At 40.6% G+C, this 26,712-nt stretch overlaps 1 protein-coding gene across 1 annotated transcript; it reads right to left on the bottom strand.

Moving 5' to 3' along the window:
- Positions 1-1,048: 1,048 nt before the first annotated feature.
- On the bottom strand, positions 1,049-24,570 carry NELFA (negative elongation factor complex member A). Its single transcript, XM_033060637.1, has 11 exons — positions 23,949-24,570; positions 16,814-16,985; positions 15,550-15,711; positions 14,565-14,654; positions 12,678-12,808; positions 12,442-12,511; positions 11,523-11,611; positions 10,314-10,425; positions 7,883-8,139; positions 6,793-6,892; positions 1,049-5,306 (listed from the first exon to the last, which is right to left on the bottom strand). Exons 1-11 carry the CDS (start codon positions 24,198-24,200, stop codon positions 5,122-5,124), a joined length of 1,620 nt encoding a protein of 539 aa, XP_032916528.1. The 5' UTR covers positions 24,201-24,570; the 3' UTR covers positions 1,049-5,121.
- Positions 24,571-26,712: the final 2,142 nt, after the last annotated feature.

Here is a 26,712-nt window from a genome sequence, read left to right as displayed (position 1 = left end):
GGAAGAGGTCACTGCAAGGGTTAGACCTAGAGCAACATCCTGAACATTACATCTCCCACAGTCTTGTACCTGCTAAGCCTCTCCAGAGTGTCCAACAGCACAGAGACTGCTAAACCCAGCTGGGTCTGATTCTGCCAGCCTCAGCAGGCTGCTAAACTGGCACATCCCAACTGGTTCATGTGTATCAGGCTCTGGGCACCAGGAAATCTCAGAGAGCAAGTGTGCATCTCAACCTCTCCCAAAGCTTTCATCCCAAGCATTCTACCAGAGCGGCTGACCTGGAACAGAAATCTTTCCCTGGCTATTTGATAAGGTCAACTTGACACAGAAAAGAAAAACTTTGTCTGGCACCATCCCAGCACAGGCAAGTGGAATAGACCCATTTCACACAGCTGCACACAGGGAAATTGGGATAAGGCCAGCCACACATCTCCACGTAACACTGTAAAACAAACCTTCATGCTTATCACACAACCAGGCCATAGAACAGTACATGAGCATGAAAACAGTTTCTAAAAACCCACAACAAACCCCACCCTAAAAACCACTAATCCCAAAACACACCCACCTTCTGCAGTACTCAAACTGAGAGAAGCCTCCATTGCTCCAATTCAAATAAAGGCAGCATTGAAGAACAACAGGGTTTACTCCACACTTCCATACCCCATCCACAAAACCCGGGCATGGCAGAACTTCCTCACACCATCAGATCTCAGCTGTGGCTCAAGTGTTTCAGCACAGGCACACCCACACACTGCAGACAGCACCCAGGGCTCACCAGCTTTCAATGAACCCACACAGAGCAAGAGCAGGTATTTCTGTAAATCTACTCACAAATATCCTAAACTAGAACCAGCACTTGTCAGCTTTGAAATGCCAACTCTGAAATGCACCTACAGAAACAATGCCACAAATCTGAAAAGAAATTGTTTCTGTCAACAGAAACAATGCCACATTATCAGGCAATCTGCCTGTTTGGTCTCAGGCTGGTGGTACAGCAACTCAACTGTTAGTACAATGAACAATTTGGTTATTAAGAAGAGTCCACTTCCTTAGAAAATCTAAATTTTTTATTATACATACTGTATTACACTGAAAATACGTACCCAAAGACAGAATATTTTGAATTTACATCTGTACAAAAAAAAAAAAAAACCAAACAAAAACCAATAGAAAACATATGGGCTATGCTATAGATGTGACATTTTACAAAATGACAGTTTTTGTTAAAGGCACCAGATTCCCAGAGGGCTCTGGCTTAACATTTTTTAGTCTTTTTTTTCCAGTCAGATCTTACTATGAAAACGTGATTCACTCTTAAACCATGTGATGCCAAAGTCTCAAGATTCTTTTATCTAGACAAGTGGTCTGCACTTTGACACAACCTAGTAAGAGAAGTGACCAATTCCACATGGAGATGTCAAGCAACTATCAAAGGCCCCTCCCCTCTGTATCCAGGATCCTATGGTATTGAACTGAAAGATTAAATGGCAAAGCCAGCACTGAAAATCAGGTTAACCCACAAAACACCAGCCCCATACCAGAGTGTTAACTCTACTAAGCCTAGACTGGTTTGTATGGAGATAACTACAAAGCATTAGAGTAGCAAAAGAATGAACAGAAAGATGGCATCTGTGATCAGAACTCTTGCTGAGCATCCTTCTTGGGCTCCCTTTCTTCATTACACTAATTTCACTCTTTCTGGTCCTCACAGCACACGTGAAAGAAAATGGAGCCTTCAGAAACCTAGCACTTACTAGAGGACAAGTTGTTGAAGAACCCTGGGTAAGATGAATGTGTTCTTTCTCCCCTAAAAACAAAGTTTGGACAGGACAGGGAAAACAACAAGCCACTTTCACTGCTTCTTTCTCCAGAATTTCACACTCAAATCAAAGAAGCTAATTCATACCATGCCTAGGCTTGCACAGACAGGGGCTTCTCCACAAGCAAGGGCAAGAGAGACTGGGACATTCCCCTTGATGAGGTGCAGTTCAAACACAAAGATCTAAAGTTTGGGCTTGCTATTTCCTAAAACTTCATGCTTGGATAAAGGGATGAGGGAATGAACAAAAGCAAAGCTTTAAGGAAATTCTGAATTACTTCTCTGGTCAACTCAGTACATCTGCAAGTCATTCTAGAGTAAAGAAACACTTTTGTTTAACCTTACAGCACACACTGAGCCTCACTGAATAGCTCCACATCCAAGTGACTGAGTATTCAAGACAAAAAATGTCAAGTTCCAAGGCCAGATTTTGTTCTGTATGTAACAATTCCAATATACTGGAATTTCAATATTGAAGTTGCCCTTTCTGATTTATCTGGCATTATTCCTACTTTCAGAACACAGATTTGATGTTTTCATTCACTGAACCAAAGAACTCCATATAGTTTTACTTCTTACTGTATCATTTTAACAATGTTGCAAAAACTTCCCTTTCTTTAGGCATTTAAACACTTTCCAGATTCACAGATCAAGTTCAAGTAATGCTCTGGTATTGAAGGTCATAGAGTGACTTTAAAAAATAATTTCTTTTTGCAGTGTTAAATTGTCTCAATCTACTGAGTTAACGGAATTAAAAATATACTGTATTTCTACTTAAAATTTCCATTTATTGCCTATGACTTTAGACACAGGCCTGGAGACCAACTGCATTATGCAGCAATTACAAACAGCAGCATGGTTAAGCTTCCTACATACTACTGCACTCAAATGACTCCACTGCATTCTAGAAGGGCTTCCTGAAGAGCAGAGGGACAGCTGTCTCCACCCAAAGCACAGGTCTGAAATGCAGACTTCTGTGGACCCAGAAAGTTTAGTGAGGGACCACCATTAATCTCAGGAAGCCAAAAGAGCCACAAGACAGCAGCTCCTGACCATGACTGAACTGCACAGGTCTTGCACCAACAGTTTACAGAGACAGCACACCCCTCAAGCCAGCCAATTTTCTAAATGCTCACTCTTAACAACTGTATCTGATACTTGCAGCTCATCTAGCAAGCAGAAGAGTTAAGACAGAAGTATCATACATGTTTACAGAAAACTGGTCATCACAAGGAACTTTAAAATCTGAATGCAGACAACAAAAGGAATGTCACTTTTCTTTAAACCTTTCTTCTAAAAGATGAATACTTTCATGTCCTATCGTTAGCCCTCACTGTAACACTCTAAAACCAAATAAGTTATAACCATAACACATTCTACTAAACTCCTAAAAACTAAAACTCACTACTCACCCTCACTTGTCAAGCTGTTTTCTAGCTGTTTAAAAAGAAAAGTTGGAATTGAAATTACAACCTACATTGTTTCTGAAATGGGGAATTCTGGGGAGGACAGCCCCAATGTGACAGTTATATGTGAGTAACTTCCACACTAAAACATGCACAACACTCTGTAACAGCAGCAGTTACCATCAAATATCCTGCCTGTTACAGCAGCTAGAACATTCTTGCATTTGCTTAAATAAAATTAAGAAATCTACACTTTTGGTCACATCTTAAAACACTGTAGAATACAGGGCATTTTTTAAAATATTATTTATAATTGCCCTGTCCTGTTGGGTAGTTTGATTGAAAAACTAAGATTAAAATGCAATAAAAATTCCCCCCCAAAAAGACTCTAATCAAACACCTAAATGTCTTTATTAGCATACAAGTGTACTATGGGATTTGGTCTGCTTTTTTTTTCTTTAGGAAAAAAAGGAACAAATAAAAAGCCTAATTTTGTCCTAAAAGTTCCATTTCAACACAAACCTTTAGGTCAGCCCAAGGTACCTCCTCAACACCACTCTGCTACTCATCTTTGTATTTCTTCCTTCAAGGCAGCACCCCCAATCAAGCACAGCTCCATACACAAGTACTGTCAGAAACCAGACACTGAACCCAAGACTCCTTCAAATGATGAAGCCAAGTCTCCCAAGAAGGAATCCTGACTTATGTACATAAATCCTCTCAGTAAATGCCAGCTTTGTTTGTACTACTAAAGCCAGATTACACCAGTGGTGAACACAGTTATAAAGATAAAAATGTGCTTCTGCTAGCAGGGGACAAGTACAAGGCACATTTATATGCCAGCATAATTGTGGTCACATTAGCAATTATACTGATAAAACTACACTGGTAAGAACCACAGCTACAGTCATTCAAAACTTTTTGGGTCAGAGCTTGGCAATCAAACACTTGATGACTGCTCAACCAAACATACATTAACAGTGTCTCAAGACAACAACCATTTCTAGGGCCATTTTAAATTAAGTTCCAATTGGTTTGGAGATGTAGTTGCTTCCCTTCCTCCAGGTAAGTTATGCTGTGCAAAGGGCTTGTTATGCAAGAGCTGTAGATGAACTTCTACCCCAAGACTCCTATGGCAAGAAACTATCACTTCCAGGCGGTGACAAGTTACAGTTACTTTTATAATTTTGATTTTTTTTTTCCTTCAGGAAGTTATGATACTCAGTTTCTGTCCATCTCAAATAATGCCAAATATAGATTAACTCATGCTGGGCATGTACACTGACAATACAGAGAGTTAACAAAGCTGCTCAATCTCATCCTGTGACCCAAGCATAAATAAGCTACACATACAATGGGTACCTTTAGACACTGACATCTACCACCTGCAATAGTTACACTGCAGCTGAAATATAAAATTATCAAGCACCGACCTGTGGTGCTTCAAGCATCCATTCTTATGTCAGAACTCATGATGCCAAAGAAAATGTTTTTACAATAAAGAACTGTGCCCTCAGTTAACAGTAAACCGTGAGTGAGTGTGCAGTAGTCTTCTCTTCTGGTACTTAGCAGTAAACTGCTCCCATCTGTAACCTTTCAGCTGTGATCTCCTTCTTCAGCATTCTGAACTGCAGGAAAACAAAAACACACCAACAATGTCCCCCCCCACCCAAGATCATCTTTCCCTCTCCCAAGATTAATGAAAAAAAAATAAAGTGAGTTTGACACCATCATCTTCCGTGTTCACTGAGCTCAGTTTGGTTGAAGAGCACAGTTTCTACTCTGGAGGGTAATAAGAAATGTACACATGAATGCCATTCTGTACAGTTGACATATTCTACGAGCTGGTTGACTTTAAGCTTGATTTGGTCCAGTCTGCTGCTGCTGCATCTCTTAGGAAACATTAGTTATAGGTTTGTACTTCTTGAATCTGGTCCATTCACCAGTAGCATAGTTCATTTCAAAGACTGTGTCAACCAACATAGTGGTGCTGCCTGTGCCATCTGCCTTTGGTAAATCTTCTGTATGTTCACTGAGTTTAATTTGGATGATGTCACCTTGCTCTTGGCAAGGATTCTCTGCAGAAACAAAGAGAGAAACACGTTATACATTTCACCAGTATATCAGACAATATAGGGAGTTATCATGCTGAAAAAAAACCAAACCAAAACACAACAACTCTCAAACCCAAAGCTGAAAAAACCACATTTTCCTCCATCCATACTCCTGAGATTAAGTTTTAAAAATAACAAAACCAGACCCCAACAGATGAAGCTCAAAGCTAAAGTAATTGGACGAATGATAAAAGAGGGACTAAAGTCTGCCAGTGTAATTTCTCTCTACCTCAAGAGTCAGAAGAGATGCTTACATTTAAATGGAGTTGGTAAAATTGAGCTACCAGAGTTACTTTACTTGGGAGACAGTTTGTAGTTAAATGCCTCAAGAATTTTTAGCTGTTAAGGAAGTCCAAAAAGCTTCACTGAAACCACTTGTCCCAGAGGTTGGAACTGTGCAGTTCCATGCCAGCAGAAGTTTTAAATATTACACCTCAAGGTACTGGAATGATGCTCAAGAATATTACTTGGCAGTTATTTATCCAACCTCCAGAAGGTGCCAACATGATTACTGAAGGAATTCATATTAATATATATTTTACTACATTATGTATAAGTGACTCTGTATCACACACACTTCCAAAATAACATTTTACCTTGTATTAGAAAAAGCCATTCATGTAGATATTAAAATACAGCCTCCAACTGCAATTTATAGTAGCATTGAGTACTGAAAACACCATCATTAATGCAAGATGCATCAAACTTAAATCACCACAGTAACTCTGCTCTGCTCATCCTCACTAGTGTATTGTGTTACTCCAAATGCATGAGCCACACTTAGGCTGCAGGACCCTGGTGATAAGAGCCCCCAAATACCAAATTAGAAACCAGAGCTAGTGCAGATGATGGAGTTCACTTAAGGACTCTTAAACCCCTTCTCATCTTACATCCAATAATCTTCTAGGTAAAACAGCTTTGGTATATCAAGGCCAATACATAACAGGATCCAGCTATGAGACAGCTTATCTCCCTGTGATACACAGCACCAGTTGTTATCTGGTCTCTGAGACAACAGTTGTCAGTTTCTAAAGCAAGGAATTAGCAAAGAGGTTCTGTACCACCCAACTAGTACATCAACTGGCCACAAAAGAATTTACATTCATTGGTCCTCTGGGCAGAGCAGTAGCACCCAACCACTTTGTTTTCATTGCTTACCAGCTGCCTTGTTTCTCTTCAAGCCTAAGCCATGACTCTACAGTGAGTTCAGTTGTACTGGGGTCAGCAGTTGTTCTGACAGACCAGCTGACTTAGTGGAAATGGACCCTGAAGATCCATTTCCAGATAGAACTATAATTTATAAAATTATGTAGAGTCCAGTGTAAAGCAAAGAGTCCAGCACATACAGACAGAGCTAAAGCACTGCACTCTCATATGCATATTTAGAAATGCTGGGCTGTATTTCAGAGTTGTGTATTCAGAAGCAAGCTAAATTAATACAAATACTTGCCTCTGGATCCTGCCATGAATCCAAGTATAAGAGCCTTTTCTGGCCTTGTAACTTTGTTTGCAGTCTTGAACATTTCCTGTGCAGCATACATTTGCTCCCTCTGTAACAGACATAACAAACATCAATTCAGTTGAGAAAAACTCTGCCCACAGATGAGCACAAAAGAATAAGGTGAAAGTTTGTAGGACCTACAAAAAGTTAACAAAAAAGGCATCTTAACCTCAAGGCTTCACCTCTGCAATACTTATAACCAAACATGCATAATAGTGACAATTGAACTCTGGACATTGAAAGAAACACTCCACCTTCAGATAGTTACAGAAACATGTAAAAGGCACAATGTTTATGTTATCAATTTTGTGTCCTTTATGACATTAGGGAAAAAAGAAAACAACCCAATGTTTTCTTTAAAAATCCAACAAACCCAGGCTTGCAATAATTTCAGAGGACTTCTCTTCCTTTAATAAGTGCAGTAGAGGTACTGAACAGAAGCAGTAACCCAGAGTGCTAAAGTTCCAATCTTGTAAGCCACACTTACAGATGTGCTTAGCAAAGTCTTCAGATCAGTTGCATCTCAAACTCCAAGCATGCACGTAATATATACCAAAGTACTAGCAATAAGAAGTTTCAAGATATATCCCCACTCTCAGGCTTTGAAAAATGTTTAATGGGGGGATGAGGTAGAACAGAAATAAAATCTTTTACCTTAAAAGAATCTATTGATGCATTTTCTCCCACTACAGCAATGTCAGGACAATTTTAAGCAATTTATATTATGTGCAATTGGCTGGGCAATTTCTGCTGGAAATACACCTTTCTCCCAAAATTCTTTATAATGAACAACACATTATTTTACATAACAAACAGCATTAAGTAATGACATCCTACTGCAATATTAACACTGCAGAACTAAAAATGTTGTGAGTAACATTTAGGCAGCAATGCTAAACCACAAAGTATTTTTGTAGTCTTCAGTTACAAAAAAGCAGTCTCAACCACTCCATGATCCAAAGGCCAAGAAATGCCAACATATAAATGAGATCCAATCCACATCAAAACCATCAGTCAAAAAGAATCTGCTTTTACTTACTGTGAGAGAGAGGCTTTTCTTGGGTGGTGGTTGTTGCTGAGTTTGGGGGGCCACTTGTGGTGCCTGTGCCGCAGGGGAGATGGCAGGAGGTGTGGTGGGTGTTAGGGGTGAGGTAGGTGTAGCTGCAGGGGGATTAGAGTTACTGTTGTACATGGGTGTTCTTTGTTTGAACTGTGCAGGGAGAGTTGTAGTAGCATTTGGAGCTGCAGGCTCTTCAGTCTGTCTATTGGTCTGCAAGGCCTCTCGTGCAGAGCCAGCTGCAAAAATCAGTCAGGATAATTAAAAACATTATCCACAAATAGGGATTAGCATCACCAGTAAGCCTTTAAAGAAAACTAACATCTCTGATGATTCCATTTTAGCACCACTATTCAATATGCCTTCTAATATCCATATGAAAAAGTTAAGAGCTAATGCTCTTTCCACTCCATTATCTTTAGAAATGATTAAGACAACAGAGTAACTAGCTGTTCAATATGGATACACTAGATTTAGTGTCAAATTTGATATTTAATATGTTTAATCAATATACAATTTATTAAATTAAAACTGCTATACTTACTTTTCAGTTTATATAGCTATAACAACTGTACTCTGATCCTACCAGGATTGTTGTTGTACTATTACATAGAGCAAGTCCAAAGATATTTCATGAGTTTTTACCTAATGTAGTGGCAGCTTTCAAAGAAAGTGCCATTAAGATACTGAAAATACAAATATATTTTAACAGATGTCAGAATTAAATACAGTCTTCACAAATCACTTGTTATTTAAACACTAACCACTGGAAGTTAAAACACCAAAACTCTGACAAGGCCTAACTCTGTTCTCTCTCAAAGCTGATCCATAAGTTATACTATTCCAAATCTGGCTGCAGTTGGAGGCAACTCATGAAATCACAGCAGCTTGACCACACAAGTGACCATCTGTCCAGTCAGTGGTAATTACCCAGTGGACACTATCTGTGCTCTTTTGCAGCTCTTTGACACTGGCACAGCTGCTTCACAAACCTCATGAGGTTTAAGCTGACCTGTTTACACTGTGTTCACAGCAGACTAAAGGCAGGTACAGATCAGAGCAAGGCTGATGCTCTTCGGATCAGATTTTAGGACATGAGATGTCTATGGTTCTCCACCTTGGCACAGACATGGCAATGGTTTTAGCAATAGTGATATTTTTAATAGATGTGGAACAATTGACAGGATAAACATTTGCAACTGTGAGTTATTCCTTATTCTTGTACAAGTTTCATTGTTGGCTGTGTCTCTTGTCAGAATAACTGACTTTCATAAAGTAATATCTTAATTATTCAATCTCAGATTATATGAGGCCAAATCTGAGGATTTTCTGTGTGCATCTTATATGAAGGAAACAGTGTTATGCTTCTGTTCCAGAAGAAAAGCTAAATACTCTATACTCCTAAAGGAAAGAGTAGAGAATTTTAAACTAGACTTTTCCTGCTGTTCAACACAATGCCAACATTCTGAAAAATAGTACTATAGCTGCTGACACTGATGTGTTCTTGGCTGCATTCCTTCTGGAGATGCCAATTTTCTGCCAGGGAAAGATGTGCACGGACCTTCAGAGAGATTCTGAACTGTTTTGAGGCCAAATGAAATGACTGGGTTTTGCATATGCAGTTTTCTATAGTGGCCAAAATGCCACAGCTCACAAACAAAAGTAAAAATAATGTATTAAACTGAAATGTTGGTTCTCTGTTAACAGACAGATCTGGTCATGAATCCCAGTCATGCACATCTGTTAGCACAAACTGATACATTCCTTTAAACACTTCACACACAGCAGGGAAGGAAAAATAAAATCAAGTTGGTTAAAATGAAAGTGTAGGAAAAAAGGACTTGTATGAATTATTTTTTGCTATTGGTAATTTTCTAGAATTAAAAATAACAGCACTTTTCAAAATATGCAGGAGGTCAGCTATTATCTTTGTTATACAAAGGTAGAAGAAAAACAGATGGCTTAATCCCAAACTGTGTGAAAGGTAATATGCACTTGCCTCTAGAAATAAAACTGACATCTGAAAGCAACTGCTTTGTATGTGCTAGCATATGTGTGCATGGAATATACACTTCAGACACTTTAATTTCTCTTTGGGAACTACAAAAGCTGGATTTTTCTATTACTGTGAAAGAAAAAAAAATTAAAATAAAACAGGAAATTGTTTCACTTGACTTACCTAGCAGTCACACTAAAAATTTAGAGCCAACCATTATTTTCTTTGCTTAGGCTAAATGCTATGTCTGGCTTCTTCAAAGTCAAAGGCTGGAGTCTTGCAATGGATTTTACATTGCTAGGGTGGAGTTTCTCTCAAGTTGAGGGACAGCAGGTTTATAATTAAAGGAGCAGCCAGACAGTAAAAGTGTACAGAGTTGGAGTTATCAGGTCCCAAGAGCAAAGAAGTGTCTGTTACCTGGCTGTGTTTCAGAGCTCGGGATGTAGGAGGAAGACGGCACCACACTGGGGGTAGCAGGTAAATAACTCGTAGAAGGTAGTGCAGGCTCATTGTTCAACGAGCCAAGTTTCTGTAGAACAGAAAAGGAAGTATTAAAGTCACACTGCAAGTATTCATGGGCTCTTTCTGCATTTTAAATAAGACTTCAACACTCATTTTTCTAAGATATTCCTTTTGAGAACTTAACTGCAGACTCCACTAGGAGTCCTACCTAATAACCTGTTCAACACTAACTCTCTACTTCAAACATCAGAAATTTATGCAGATGGCACTCTGTGAAGAATTACACTCTAGGATGAAGTGATCTGCCAGAGGAAACACGCTCTTCACCATTACCAAGCAGAACCATGTTAATGCATGGGCATAAGGCCTACTAGGGAAGCAACCAGAAGAACACAACGTAGGCAAAACCATCATTTCCACTGAAACAGGCAGTCAACACCAACATGACTGATGCCACCCAGGATGATGAAGCTACAGAAAAAGCCTCATTTTGTACTTGATTATACATGACACTGCATACACAGCACAAAGACAGCAGCATGGTTGATGATTTCACTGCCTGATGCAGCCTTGTGAACATAAGGGGGTGAGAGAGGAAATAAGTTTTTTGGGGGAATAAGTCTAACAGACAAATCATTTAAGGCAGCCCTACTATATAAAATACGGACATCCTGTAAAATGTGGAACTTGCTAAAACATTCTCTTAGCAGTCTGCAGAAAGAGAGGCAATGAATGACCTTCACTCCTGACTCTGGCCTACCATGTTGGCCTTGGCTTGTCACACAGGTCCAACAGTATCTCACTGAAAAGCAAGGGCAGGACACAATATTCTTGTAAAACCTACATCCTGACTGAGAAAACAAAGCTGCACCATGGCTTCTAATATGCTGTATCTGAAATAGGAGGAAAAAAGCCTACACATGACTTGTTCTCCCTCTCCCTGACTGAACAACTTCTAGCAACAGGTTTGCTTTTTCTTTGGTGAAAATATAATGGAATTTTGAAAAAAAAAACCATAAAAATTTTTACATAAAGAGACATGCTTCAACAAGTGAGTAAAATACCATTACAGTGTTTAAGTGGTTTAGAATAGCACACGTCAACAATATCTTTTTTTGGTTTTTGACTGGTTGTTTTTGTTAGATTGGTTTTGCTTGGTTTTACCTGTGTAGATACAAGGCCAGCAGCATAATCTGGGGTAGCATTTTCTACTACTGTTTCTTCTTTGGCTTGCTTTTCCACAACTTCTGTATCTATTCCATAAAAACAGAAATGAGTCCAAAATTTTTTTCAGTAATACTGAGTATACTTTTTAAACAAAGATATAAAAATGAATTTCTCAAAGTATGCTAAAACATGCTTGAAGAGGTATGTGCTGAAATATATACAGTAATCACCAAAAACAGATTTATAAAGAACCCAATAATGAACTGAACTACTGTGTACAGGATACAGTTACTGAGAAATTTGATACTACAAAGCATGAAAGCCCAAGCAACATTTTAATTGCAATTATGGTTTTCTTCTGAGGTGATATTTGTTTTTTGTGACAAATACAAAAAAGTTGTTTTGGGACAAATACGCTGCATAGTGTATCTTCTTGATATGGTTAAGTAGAGCACTACCTTGACCTTTGCCTTAAATGCAGTGTATCAGATATTATTCACTAGCCAAGATCTCTCAGTCAAAATTTTGGACAGTGCTGTAAGTTTTTTCAATAAAACTTTCATCTAATTTATGTGGCCATACAGCCAGTAGAAGTGAGCACATGAAAATAACTTATAAAATTTCCAGTATTGAAGCTACTCACACACCTATAGGCTGCCCAAAGTAGAACTGATTAATTCAATCCTTTCACATGACTGAGTTATAGTACCTAGGCCAAGGTAGTAAGAGTAGAAGCACTGAAACAAATGAAAATTTTCCCTTAAAAGCTGTTTGGGTTGGTTAGTATCACATCCCCTCATTTTTTAAAGTTTAGCTCAGGCTAAGATTTAGCAAATAAAGAACGAAATGGTACTACAAATCTTGATCCTATCTGCAGGTGTACTGACAGCCTTTGTAAGTAGAATGCTGTACCAACCTAATGTCTTTCTTCTTCTCTTTGCTTCACGGCCAGCCCCTACCATATCCAGCTCAGAGATATCTAGAAGCTAAAAAGAAAATCACAGAGAACTTAATAATCATTGTTAAATGTACATATTTTATCTCTAAATAACATCCTCAGGTTTTTCCCTTTAATATATTGATTCAAAGCAGCAGCAGAAATTCACTTTAGGTGAGAAGAGAGCTGAGCAGAAAAACAAGGAGTGCACCTACCTTTACCCCTCTTTCTTTGCGCAAAGGTGTTCTCGAAGGAGGAATAGGAGTTCTGTTTCCAGAAGGACTAAAAACACTGGGTGCTGAAGTACTCCTGAACGGAGCTTGTTTTGGTATTCCTTTGAGTGGTGCTTAGGGAAGAGCAAAGAAAACAACTGAAATGTGTTTAACTGGTTATGAAAAATGCTTTAGCAAGTTCTTCAGCTCTTCTTCTTCTTAATGCACACAACACCTGCCTTTTAAAACACTTACAATCCTGCATGTCCCTCAAAGGTCAGATTAGGTTTTACTCTCCAAAAAAGGAGTAACAGCCAATGCTTGCAACCCCATTCTACATGAAGTAATCAAATCACTGCTAACAAAATCTACTTTTCCTATACACACAGATGCTTTCCTTACTTGTAAAAAAATAAACTCTGAACATGTAAAATAGTATAGGACATAAATCTTTTGAATCCAATTACTGCCAATGTTGCTCTTTGATTTTCACAATCTAATTATCTGTTAAAACTGTATTTAACCAAAAATCTTAGCCAAGCCTCTGCAGGGCTAAGGGCTCATAATCTACTGCAAAGGGAAGGTACTGCCTCAGACAGGGACGTGAAATTCTAGAGCTGCTGTTTGCACAAGGAGGACACCTGCAGTCTCAATACTCAGTAGCATCAGCTACACCTGTAAGCATTTGGTTCCTCCCAACTCTTTGATGCTGCCCTTCTACCTCACACTTAACACTACCACTAAACACAGCAATCTTTTGACTGTTAAAAGATATGGGATACACACACAGATCTATCAGGTCTTTGAGATGCCTGACAATTTCATTATGCCCTGTAAGCTGAAGATAAACAGAGAACTTTCAGTTTGAGTTTAGACACACTGTATCCCTCTAAATATTGTACTGAAAATGTTTTCACCACAGGACAATGCTCTGACCCATGTGAGTACCTTTCAGCAAAGCTCTGCTGAGGGCAAACCTCAGCAGGTCTCCAACTCCTGTTTCTAGAGGCCAACTGGCTCTAAAGGCCAGGTCTAAGAATTGGCTTTAGCAATTCAACAGCTACACAGAATGCCAAGAACTAACAGTCCTTTTCTATAACTTTTAGTTCAAATTACAGCTAGACCTTCTGCATTTTCTGCATGAACATGAGGCCAAACTTCAGCTCAAAGCCACATGTTAAATAGCATCAACACAAAGTACTTCATAGCTTCCAGCCACAACACCAAGAAATCACTCAAAGGTTCACACCTCAGCATCACTGGTGGCCAGGGAAGTTATACCTGTGCAGCGACTTAAGAGTATGTAACTGATTTTAAAACCTCTTCTCACACCTTATTTGAAAAATTCAAGCAGTTCAGGAACTTCAGCAAACAGCTAAAATGCATCAATACAAAGCTGATCATTCTACAGGTTTGCCATGTAGAATTCACTGCTCAGCCTTGGCTGCAGAGAACACACTGTCCTCTCCTTTTTTCTCCAGACAATTATACAAATACAAGATAGTTTCAGTTTACTTCACAGCATTTCAAAGAGCAGAGCAGACTACTGTGATCCACTCTTCTCCCTTCTGGAGCAGCATGGCTTAGTCAGCAGTTATTCCTGGAGTGATGCAAATTAAATTCCTATCAAAGACTATAGGCATGATCTAACTGCATACAGTTTAGAAGCATGGCAGATACACTTGCCATTTCAAAAACCCCCCACACTGTTGTTCTTTCTGACAAGACATGTCAGGAATTTTTAAGCATCAGGAGAGAGGGAGGCAGAAAGGGAGAAATCCTTTGCTTCAAAAAAAATTTAAGCTTTTATAAAAACAGATGGTAATTATATTCTTCATCAAGGCCACTTTATCAGGTTTTCTTTCTGAGAACTGATGAAATTAGCCATACTTGTTGTATCTATCTTCTTGACCAGTCCCCTGCCTTTGGCATGGAAAGGCACTCCTGCAGTCTTCTTGAGCTGTTGCGCAGTTTCTGTTGCTAAAAGGAAAAATGGCTTTAGTTATTACAGAACCTGTGCTGAAAATATACAACACATTTCTTCTTACATAAAATGTTATTAACTAATACATAAAGAGACAGGAATAGCAACAAAGAATTATATTTTAATTAAAACCCAGGTCATTCATGTGAAGCAAGCACAGTACTTGGAGAAAATGCAAAATCAGTATGACTGTGCAATGGACAAGGTGGCCTAAGCTAAAGAAATTACCAGAATAGGCAATTTACTCAATAGAAATTTAAATAATTTTTAAATTTATAAGACACATTAAGAAAAGTTATAAATTTTGTATTTAACCAGATCAACTCAAATTACATGCAAGAAAGCAGCAAGCTGCTGCAACAGAATAGCAGCTGCAGTGAACTACTTTAAGATCACTTGGTTCAACCAGCTATCAATACATAGGTGTACACATGTGCTGCCTTTTATTAACAGAAAACCCTCTTGGTTTTCACACCCTATACAGCCATACTGAGCAAAAGAAAGTATTAATTAGCAGCTCTTGCTCTCTGCTCCAAAAAGCACATGGCAAAATAAAACGGTTCTCATTTTACTTTAACCAAAGCTGTCCCTCAGAATTCTTCCCAACTGTTACATACAGCCAGGAGAGGACCTGTCTGTGCTTTATGAAGCTACAGCTCTTTGTATGCCTTGAAATCTGAACACCACTTAAATTAACATCAGCATTTTAATGCAATCCTGGTTGGAATGACTTGCATCTGCTCTTCCACACAACAGTCCATCCTCATCCAGGAAAGCTCTTGTGACAGACAATTTTAATGTGTATCACCATTCTGGAGAATAAGACTGAACATACTGAACATAAACCTTCCTTTCACCACTTAATTTGTACACAATCTTGATACTACTTACACTTCTGCAAGAGTTCAGCTCTGAGAGTGGCACTTTTAGGTTTCCTTTTCAGCTGAAAATGTTTCACTGGGGGAGTAAGTGGCCCAGCTAGTGTTGTCAAGGCATTTTTGTTTAAGTATTGGCATTCCAACGGCAACATAGCTGAAGTTTCACATTCACTTACTGCATGAAAAGTTAACACAGTACATGGGTATTAGCACCTCTTTGACAGCTAATGACAAAACATTTCACAACTAGATTGTACAGGTGGTTTTAAATTTTAGATTACTTATATAAACACCAAGAGTAATTTAGTTCCAATTATTACACAATACATAACCAGTTATTAGTATGTTTGTTTTTCCCATTGGCTTCACAAAAGCTTCCATTTTAATTATACCTAGCCAAACTATAGGTATCTTAAATATGCTACTACTGTCAAAAAAAAAAAAATATTCAATTCTCAGATTCCTTAAAAATCACACATGAAAACCAAACTACTGAATAAAAATCCAAACCACAAGTGTGGACAGACAAATGATCATTTGTTTATAGAAAGAAAACAAAGTGTTTCCACCTCCAAGTCATTTAATTATTGTTCTGCTGCAACCTCCAGCCCCAGATCGTGCCTGTCCATGAATGCCTGAGGGCTTTTTCTAGACAATGTGCTAGGATAAACCCACTGAAGTGGGAGTAGCTTTGCATCACCATTTACTGCTTGAAGCAGCAACCGTGCAAGTGCCTGACCCGCATTTTCAGCTGCTGGGCAACCTGTAGCTACTTGGCCATCAGCAGCACAACTCTTCCCAAAATCAGTCTCCCTCCAGCACCTTGCACCTGCTGTCCAGGCACTCCCAGCAGAGGCAGCCCCTGCCCACAACAGTGTGGTGTTTCCACACAAGACAGAGACTTGCTGTCGTCTTGGGTACCACAAATGGGAGACAGAGCAACACAGAAAAAGCCTCTACTGACTAAGCTGCAGCACAGCCTGTCTGTGGTACTAATGAATGCACACAAACTTTTGTGCTGCCCTTCACAGTCTGGGCAACAACTGACATTAAATTCTGATGATATGTGAGAAGAATTTAAGAAGGTACTATTCCTCAAATACCACAGCTCCCAGTTCAGTAACATTCCAGGTCATGAACTGTGGTAGTTCAGAGACAAGACAGTGCCTGTTCTCATACCTCTACTGTTATGACAGCAAGGCTGCCTGTGAAATGACAGGTTATTCCTAAAAAAAGGCACCACATTCCTGCCATTTTCACCAACAGAAAAGGCTTACCTTTCTCTCTAAGCTCTCCTAAAATATCTTGAACATTGGGATTCTGTTCTTCAAGATCAAGGTTAAGGGAGCCAGTATCTGGAAAGGATTTTAAAATATCAGCTACCATTAAGACCCAGGGGTCTGAATCCAAGGTAGCGAGCTGGATAATTTCAGTCAGTGCCCCTTTCATCTAACAAAAAAAGAAAAAGAAAATCAACCAATTGGAAACAGTTTTAAACAGGTTACAGTTGGATTTATTTTAAAAACACACAAACATACACAATGTTTTACTACTGGGGAAGGGAAGAGGGAAACTGTTTCCACACAGTTACACATTAACTCTGGAACCAAGAGAGAATAAACCAAGGTAATTTTTTATCCTGCTTTCAGCCAATCTAAACTAAATTTGTTTTGAGCTTTTGGCAGCTCAAAACTTTGTTCAGCACTGGGCATTTTTACTAAAAGTAGCGGCCAAATTTCTACATTATTGTCTTCTTTTGTTTTACACTCACAGTCCCTGTGTACCACACCTTCTATTCAGTGATAGGAATATGCAAATAAAATACAATTTATTTAGAAAAGGTATCTAAATGAAGATGTGTTCCTTGCCAGCCTACAGCACAATGACAGATTATAGCTGCATCATAATTATCTTCAAAATATTATTTAAGATTAGGCCAAAATAGCCTAATCAATATTGTATTGTTTGACAAAAATTATGTATTATGGAAGTAAACACAGCCCTCTGACATACCACAATAACAAGATTTTTCCATCTACCCAAAGTTTCTATGGTCAGAAAAAAGTTATATTTCTATTTTGAAAAATGCAAAATAATACATGAAGGAAATTTTAAGTTTGATTGTAATGGTATTTTTTTTTAATTACTGACCAACATATCTGTTGGCACTATGACATGAAAATCAAGGTGACTACAGTCAGGGATTTACTTCATTCACAAGTTAAGTAAAAAACCCCCAAAGACTGAACACACTTTTTTCCTAAGTAAATTTTCATGTAAGAGTGACAGCATTAGCTTCAGAGAACTAATACGTTTGAGATATTCTGTGTGTCTAACAAGCCACAAAATACAACAGTAAAATTACATAATACAATGCAGATAGAGTATGGTAAAATAGTTTAACACTGAAGAATGCACAAGCAAGTATAATAAATCAATTTTGATTTTTCACAACCCATTGTGGCACACATAGCAGTCATCATGTTTCTCAACACAGGAAGACAAGCAGAGACTCATCTTCACCTTCATGCTGTATTTCTTTCCTTTTATTTAAAGCACTCTTATATGAAAAGTTTTCATAAAATAAGCTTTCTGCTCCCCATTCCTCTACCACTTTTAAAGCTCAGAGGCAAACAAACATTGACATTTCTCAAGTCCTTTCATCCACACAATGTTATTGACCTCTCACTTTGGAAGGGTTTACAAGGCCATACAGAGCCAGTTTGTCCTTTACCCCCTGCACGTTTTAGGGCTCACCCATTATGTGCTTGTGAAACAAACTGTATCAGTGCATCTGACCCAAAGTGAGCACCTCTGTAGGTTTAAGCTCGACCAGCTCTTGGAGTGACTGACTGCAGTCACACAAACACCAGAACCACAAAGAGGGGAGCAGGAAGAAAACCCTACATGGGCCAGTTCCCATCTTCAGCAGTGCCATTGATTTGCTTTGGATTAAACTGAGCAAATAACCAGAACCACACACTGTTTAATGTGCTGTCAAATTTACCAATGCCTACCCAGTGGAAAGAATCAATTTCTGAGGTTCTAGTCCTTGCTGTTCTGCACTGCTCATTTCTTCCTCAGTAAATGTAACCCCACCAGAACCTCCACACACCAGTCCATCTCTCTATTCTAACCCTAAACTCCTGAACTAAAATCACTTCTATGGTGGATGAGGATGACTGTGAACACAACCAAAGCAAAGTCTTTTGTTCTGTAATCTATCCTAAAGGAATCAAGGTACTGATGTACACAAAACACCTGGAAACCTAAAACATCCCAGAAGAGCTGATGGATTCATAGTTTTTACAAGTTTTTCTGTGGACACCACTGATGCAGCTATGTGTACAGAATGTCATTTCCTTCATCAAAGCAAAGTCAGGCAATAGCTAGAGGAAAAATGTCTCTTGCATCCTCACAATTCACAAAACCTCTATTTGTACCAAAATTCACAGAGCTACATGCTTATAGTAAGAAAGTTTCTGCAGAGCTCTGGTCTGGGCACATTGTATCCCCTCTGCTCTCAGGGCTAAAGTTCAGGCAGTTATGCCAAAATTCACTGCTTAACAAGCTTTTGGTTCCTTCAAGAAAGGAGCCCAGAAACAATTTGATTTCCTAGCACTGGGCAGATAATATTATCATAAGCCCTTGTGACAGAAAGAACATGGTGGAAGAACAGTCACTATCACACACAGGGAAGCAAAGCACACTTAGAAGCACTGTGAGCTAACCAGAGACCTTGCCTAAATATGGCTTTGCATTTAACAAGCCTGGATTAAAGTTTTGACTCAGGTTTGTCTTGAAATGGCAATTAAAATACATGTTCCCACTTCACTGTTCAAGTGGCAGCTGAAAAGAAACATTTCATCTATGGTTTGAGAATGCATGAAATGCAACTCAACAGGGAATCCTACATGCAGTTTTCCTGTTACTTTACAGGGCACTGCCATAATCCCAAATTCTTAATTGTCTATGATAGTAACAGTAAAACTCCCATCAGCTCCGACCAGCATCTTGTTAAGCATTAATGTCAAGAGCTGATGTAACATATTCCAATGTCTTCCATCTAAAAATTAATGATCTTAAGTATTTTTCTCAGCCTGCTAATACACAAGAAAAAGCACAGGCCATGACTAGAAGCATCTAGCAAGTAGGGATCAAGCAGGATGGGAAGTGTCTGGGAAGAGAGACAAAGGCAGATTAATAATGGCTGTGCAGGAAGGACAAATAGGACTGTGGGAAAGTATGAAAAAGGAAGTGTTAACACACAACATGACAGCTCCAAGATGACTATTTGCAAAGAATTCACATTGATTTGCTTTATATTCTGCCTAAATTAATGTTCATGACAATGCTTTTAGACAACTGTATCAACAGTTGGTTAATAAACCAAATGAAGCTTTAATCTTTCTGAGGCTGTAGAAAAGATGGCATTTAATAGGTAGCTGCACTACCATTACAGAGCATTTTCATTAAACTAAAAACATTGTAATGAAAACACAGTATTAATATTTACACAATACAAGCCCAGGATGGGTCAATACCACCACTGTATGTGGTTTGCATTTTAATAATGAAAAGGAGCTGAAGTGGCCAGGAGAAATATTGGATTAAAATGCACCATTTTACATCACAAAATAATTCTGAACTCTAGTGCAGGCCAGAAAGGTGCACAGCAGCCTGTGTGTTCTCAATGCAGAGGGAAATGCAAGTGTCATTTCCCCTCCTCTGCACTCATACTCCACAATTCCCCCTCCCAGCATCAATGGCTCCTGGTGCACATAAGCCAGTTCAAAGAAACAGTTTTGATTTTTACTGTAAAAAATGGGCAGGTCCCTGCTGGGATGGGGATCTTGCTCTCAAGATAATTCAGAGAGCACAGAAGCACAGACCTTGTTCCAGACTTGGTTGTAACATCACAGTCTAACCCTGAACAAATAAATTAAACTTTGGCATAAAAAGAAAGCTTTCATTTGCCATTGTGAATCAGGCTAACAAGAATATAATATGCAAAATAAACAGAAATAACAGTTCTGCCAAATTCACAACTGAAACTCTGGTCAGCACTACACTGAGCTTTAGGCACCATTTCAAATAAGTGCAATTATCTAGAAAAAAATTAGCAGATTAAAAGCTGTAAGACTCAAGAGTTTGCAAGTTCTGCACAGAGAATTACAGTGGGAAAGGAATTTTTGATAACTGCCTACAAAACACAAAATGAAAATGAAAGCCAATTATTCTTATTAGTCAGCAGGAACAAACATGCAGTAATGAGGTTCACAGCATGATAAAAAATTAGGTTTATTACCTGTCCCACAAGAATATTATGAGGATTAAGTGACTTATACCTATATAGTATTTGGAGTGTTGAAAACATTATGAAAACATTATGAAAATTGAAAGATATTACCTATGAGGATAAAACCACTTAAGTGAAGGACTGAGCTTTCAAGAGAGCTCACTTGTCTAGACTGAAGCTTTCACAGAGATTTAGAAAGGACCAGGAGCAATTAAATCCCTTCTAAACCAAATACCACCAGTTTCCTCGAGTCCCACATTGCTTTTTACTCAAATGTCTGCTCCCAAATGGCTTCCACGTTATTCTAAGCTTTCATGAAACTGCTACTATCAGAAAACAGAAAAAAAAAAATGAAGAGAAAATAACTCAGTTGAATCTGTTACCTGAAGAGGGGAATATCTTTTAACATGTAACACATCCTGTAGCTGCTATTGAGATTCCCAAAGCTTTACAAAGCTGATGCAATACATTTCCCAATACAATTAAGCTTCCAAATGCCAGCTCGGTGCATCTCGCACATGATCGATACAGACTGGCACACGGCACAGGAAAGGCACATGACTTCCCAAAGGGAATAATTAAGTACTCTCATAGTTAAGTTTAATCATTTTCAGCCATGGGGGTGATTTCCAAGTGACAAACTCACTTCCAGGCAGCTACAGCTACCCTGTCCTGGCAGGAAGTCACTGCTTCCAGCACTGCCCAACACAGAAGCAAAGGCTGCTGCAGAGATGTGCACAGCACAGCCGTTCTGGACACAGACATATTTATCTGTTTTCTGGAGATTGTGTGCAAGGTACTCCATGCCAATTAAAACATCAAAATTCTTGATAGTAAGTTAGGTGGCAAATCTGCACAAATAAAACTATCCTAGCAAACAAATGACGAGCATCTGATAAGACAACATCCCTTTCTGTCAGCAGTTTGGTTACATCAGCTATTTTTACAGTCTATAGAAGGAAGCCTGTAATGATATTAGCAGGCCTACCAGCAATGTTAAAGGTTTCTGCCTCAGGATGTTTTTCCATTTTTAACCCTTTTTAAAGGCCCTTCTCCAAGTTTAAGGGAAAAGAAAAATCACACGTTCCTGAAATAATTAAAGATGCTAAGGGTAGAACTCAATCAAGCATCATCAGCTTACAATGACAACTTATGATTGAATTCACAAACTCTATCAAACTGAAAAATCTCACAATATTTTGTTATAGCAGCAACAAGAGCTTTACATTTGGAACACAACTGATCACTTCAAGTGATCACACACACAGCAAAAGGCACAATGACTGACCTGCCTTTCCCTACATACACTTTATCTCCATGGCTCACACAAGCACAGATCCAGGTGAGCTGCTGGCTGCCATCTTCCTCAGGTTTGGTTTAAAATGTTCACCTAGTGAACACTCTTGAAGCACTTCAACAAATTATTTCAGTCTGCTTGAATGCTGCTCCCTCAAAGAGTTGCTATGAGTGCTATTGATGAAGGTCCCTGAGCTTTTTGAAGTGCTTTTCAATCTAAAAACACCACTGATTTTTCTAAACGCTGCAATACTAATTCCTTCCAGGCTACTTGGATTTTCACACTAAGTTCAAAAGAATTTTGCAAACTCACAAGTTCACACGAGCTCCCATGCCCCTTTCTGGCCTTGATTATTTAATTTGTCCAGAACGTGACCCCATTTATCACACACAAGGATGACAGCTTGTTCACTGGACAGGCACTAACATGAATATCATGTTCTAAAAATTAGCATAAACATGCTGAACAAGAATTGTTTTTTTTAAGGTGAGATCAGTGTAACACAGTGAAGAATCATACAGATGCATGAGGCAAGACAAACACTGACATACACTAAATTATTGCTTAAAGGTGCTGCTTGCCCGTTTTCAGCCTAGAAGTGCACAAAAGCTGAGCATACAATAATCCAAGTTACACACCACACCCTGCCTGCTATATATGTATATTAAGCTTAAGAAACAGCTCTGTCTTAGCCAAGAAAGAGACTGGTGAAAGCACAGCTGAGGATGCTCTAGGAAGGTGAAAACCAACTGCACAGCACTTCCATGATCGTTACCAGGAAATACTGCTTTACATGATGGAAGTGGGAGAGGAATTCCTCCAACTGGCTGAAGAAACTTAGTATTTCCACACATTCTCCAGCTATTGCCCCAAACATCTGCAGCTGCCTACTGGTAAGATTAAGCCAGGTGCAGATGAGGTATGGTTCAGGATCAAATGAAAAAGCCTGCAGAGCCAGCTCAGACTCGAGCCAGCCAGTTTATTAGCTGGGGACAACAGAGAAAAGCACCAGCTGTTGCCAGAAAGGAAAAGAGAGGCAAACAAACAGCATGGCAATTTTCCCCAATCAAGACCTGACTGCAGCAGGGTGGGGAAAAGCTCAGTGCAGACACCAGATAGTCCAATCCCAAAGTTTCAGCACTTGCTGCTGTCCTTCCTAAAACCGAGATGCTCGACTTGTGCCACCTACACAGCTGCCAGCGCTAAGGAAGGAGCGGAGGAAGCCGCACACACACACGGCGGCTCCCAACAGATCCTGCCTCTCGCTTCCCAGCCGCCGCACAGCCACTGCCCCAGGAAAACTCTCTTCCCTAAAAGGCACCCAAAACACAGCCCTACAAAGAGTCCCTGTGGGCCACACAATGGGTTTAATGTCCGAACTGCTTTCAAAAGGCTAGTGCCAAAGAGGGAATCCCCGAAGAGCAGGAAGAGGAGGAGCAGCAGAAAGCTCCCACTCCACTGACTCCCTTATCACCAGCAATCTCGGATCTTTTCCTCATACCGAGGACCGACTCGGGAGACCTTCTTCACTTATTCCTGCCCGTCCCAGGAAGGCTGCGAGGAGAGGCGGGGATGGCTGTGGGGACCAGCCCCACCACACGCCCCTGCCCTGAGGGGCTGCGGCCGCTCGGCTTCGCCCCGCGGGCGGCCCGGGGTCCCCCCTCTCCGCAGCCTTCGTGTGGAAAAAAAAAGGGCGGGCGGGGGAGGTGGTGCTGGCAGTGCCCCCCCTTCTCCCCTCACGCCATCTTCGACCTCTCCCCCTCACACACACACACACGCGCACCCCGCTTCCCTGCGACTCCCACCCGGCTCTCACCTCATCCACCGCCCGGCGGGGCAGGTGCAGCATCCCCAGGAGCAGCTTGAGCTTGACGGCCGAGGAAAGGCCGTGGAAACAGAGGCGGATGTTGTCGATGACCGAGGCCGTGAGCAGCGAGGCGATGCTCGGCGGCGCCCACAGCTCGTCTGTGGAGCCCAGTTTGTTGTGCAGCCACAGGCCAGTGTCGCTCTCCCGCATCGACGCCATCTTGGGAGCGGAGCGAAAAAAGAGGGGATTCTCGACGGGCATTTTATGAAGGCACCTAAAGGGAGGAAGGGAGGGGGTGAGGACCCCTGCGGGTCGCCGTCTTGTTCGTAAGCCAAAATGGCGGCGCCCAATGAGGTTGCGCTTAGGAAGGCGGATGCTCTGCCGTAACCTAAAATGGCGGCGCCCAGGAGGCGAAATGTAATGAGGCGCTTCTCATCTCTCGGCCAAATGCAAAATGGCGCCCGCCATGGCTTTTCGTCCGTATTGCAAGATGGCGCCGCTGCACTGTGGAGAAGCTCCGCTGTCAGCCCCGACTCATTGTTCCTCACAGTCCGCCCTGACTCCTCCAGGGCAGAAATGGGCGGAGAACGGCGAGCGGGCCGCCGAGGCGCGGCGGGGCTGGGAGGCAGAGCTTCCTGCCCGAGGTGGGCTGGCCCCGCGGCTCCCGGCCCCGCGCTTTCCGGAGCACCACGTCTCCTTCCCTCACAGCCCCCAAGGGCGGGCCGGCCGTTCCCTGCGCGCCTCTCCTGCCGTGTCCGCGTTCCCACCCAGCGCCGCTCCCTGGCGCTAATGCCCCCTTAAAGTGCTGTAGGGCAGGGCTGCGGCTCCCTGGGAGCTGCCACCCTGCCCGCTCAGAGAGCTGGAGGAGCCCGGCCGAGCGCTGCCTGTGCCAGGCCGGGTGTCTCCTCCATGAGGCTGGGTGCTGGGTGCTTCGGCCGTGTGGGAGCTTACCTCGGGGGCCGTAACACGGGATAGGCGCTTAGAAACCCGCATTGGTGTTCCCTAACGATTCGGCTCGTTGTTATTTAAATGCGAAAAATTAATCAATCGCCTAAATCCCGGAAGAGTCCGGAGGCTTTCAAGTTCAGCACAAACGGTTCATTTTAGCGCGTCTCTGGTTGAAATTAAAGTACATGAGTTGTAGGAGTGCAGAGCAGATTCTGCTGATCTCTTTCTCCTAAGTTTTTGAATGAAAACGTTTTCTTTACAACATTTTGCCTTTAAAAGACGTTGTTTACAACCTGATTACTCCGGGAGAGCAGAGCAGTTGTTGCCGAGGTGCTTTATATTTCCTCAATATAGAATCACAGAATCCTTCAGGCTGGAAAAAATCTTGAAGATCAAACCCAAACATCAACTCAGCACTGTCTTTGCCACCACTAAACCTTGTCACCAAATGCCACGTCTTTTGAACACTTCCAGGAATGGTGATTGCACCAATTCCCTGTGCAGCCCCTTTTTAGTGCTTAACTACCCTTTCAGCAAAAAAGTTTTTCTTAATATCAAATCCAGATATGATATTGTGGAGTCTTTCATTTTGTTCATGTTACTGACATCCAAAATCCTGAGTGTCTACAGCTCTTGGGTGTTATGACTTCTGTCAGTGTGGGAATATTTTAAGGGAAAGAGTTTCCATATGAGTAAATTATATATTAGTACATTGTGAATTTTTTCCCATACCTAATAATGCATTTTGTTGGTACCATCGAGCAATCTATACTCAAATCTGATTTAAGACAGACCTTTTGTATGCAGTGGGCTGATATTTTAGAACAGCAAAATCAAAGTTGAGGCAGTTTGTGTAGCAGATGAATATCCAGAATTTCTGTTGCCTCTACCTCAGCATGTGAGTTCAGTATGTAGCTGGGAGGAATTACCTATCCATGAGTAACTATCTGTTAGTTTGTACAGAAAAAAACCCTGTAACTAAGACACTGAGGTCAACTATTAAATTGGAAACAGAATAGGAAATTAATTAAAGCAAAAGTTTTAAAAATAGCTATAAAGGAATAGTATTAAATTAGTAATATAATCAGCATGTAATTATTGTCACTAGTAATCTTTGCCCTCCATTCATTATATCCAGCTGTTAAAGGCAGGCACCACTATTGGTAAGTCTCTGATACATGCTTATCTAGTGGGTAAAATCCATGAGATAGTGTTAGAAAATCCAATTAAGCAAGGAAAACTAGTGATGTTCTCACCCTCTAATTGCAGAAAAGTAACCAACTCCTTTTAAAGTTGTGTTGAGGGAGGTAAATCAGAACATGCTGCCACAGCTGGTTGTCTTGAAGCTCTGTAACAGAGTTAACCTGGTTCTGTGAAATGGCAAAACTCCACCGGTTCAGGTGGCTGGACTGCCTGTCCTTTGAAAGGGTAGCTCTGGTTCAGTAAAGTTATTGTGGAATTTTGTGCTGGCTTTCTCAGGAGAGCTGAACTGCAGGCTGATAACTCTTTCTGAAGCTAAGGAAGAATTATTGCACACACTCTGTTCCTGTGCTTTCCTCGAGGCATCTATTTTTGGACGCTGTCGGTGTTAAAGCACTGAGCTGCATGGCCATCTAGTCTGAGCTGCGGTGATCACTTCTGTGCTTTTGTCTGAAGTGTGACTTGAGAAGGGAGCCTATTCTGTGTTATGTATCTGGAATGTAAGGATTTGCATAGTCAGTTTGGCTTCTGCCCTATCACCTTCAAATTTGTCCCTCTGGCTCTCAACTGAAGAGACATCAGAGCTCTGGAGATAAGGACAAAGTGCCAGCCAGTAAGAACTTTT

Source organism: Catharus ustulatus, chromosome 5, assembly GCF_009819885.2.
Source record: "Catharus ustulatus isolate bCatUst1 chromosome 5, bCatUst1.pri.v2, whole genome shotgun sequence".
NCBI lineage: Eukaryota > Metazoa > Chordata > Aves > Passeriformes > Turdidae > Catharus > Catharus ustulatus.
This window is presented reverse-complemented; position numbering and strand designations above follow the sequence as displayed.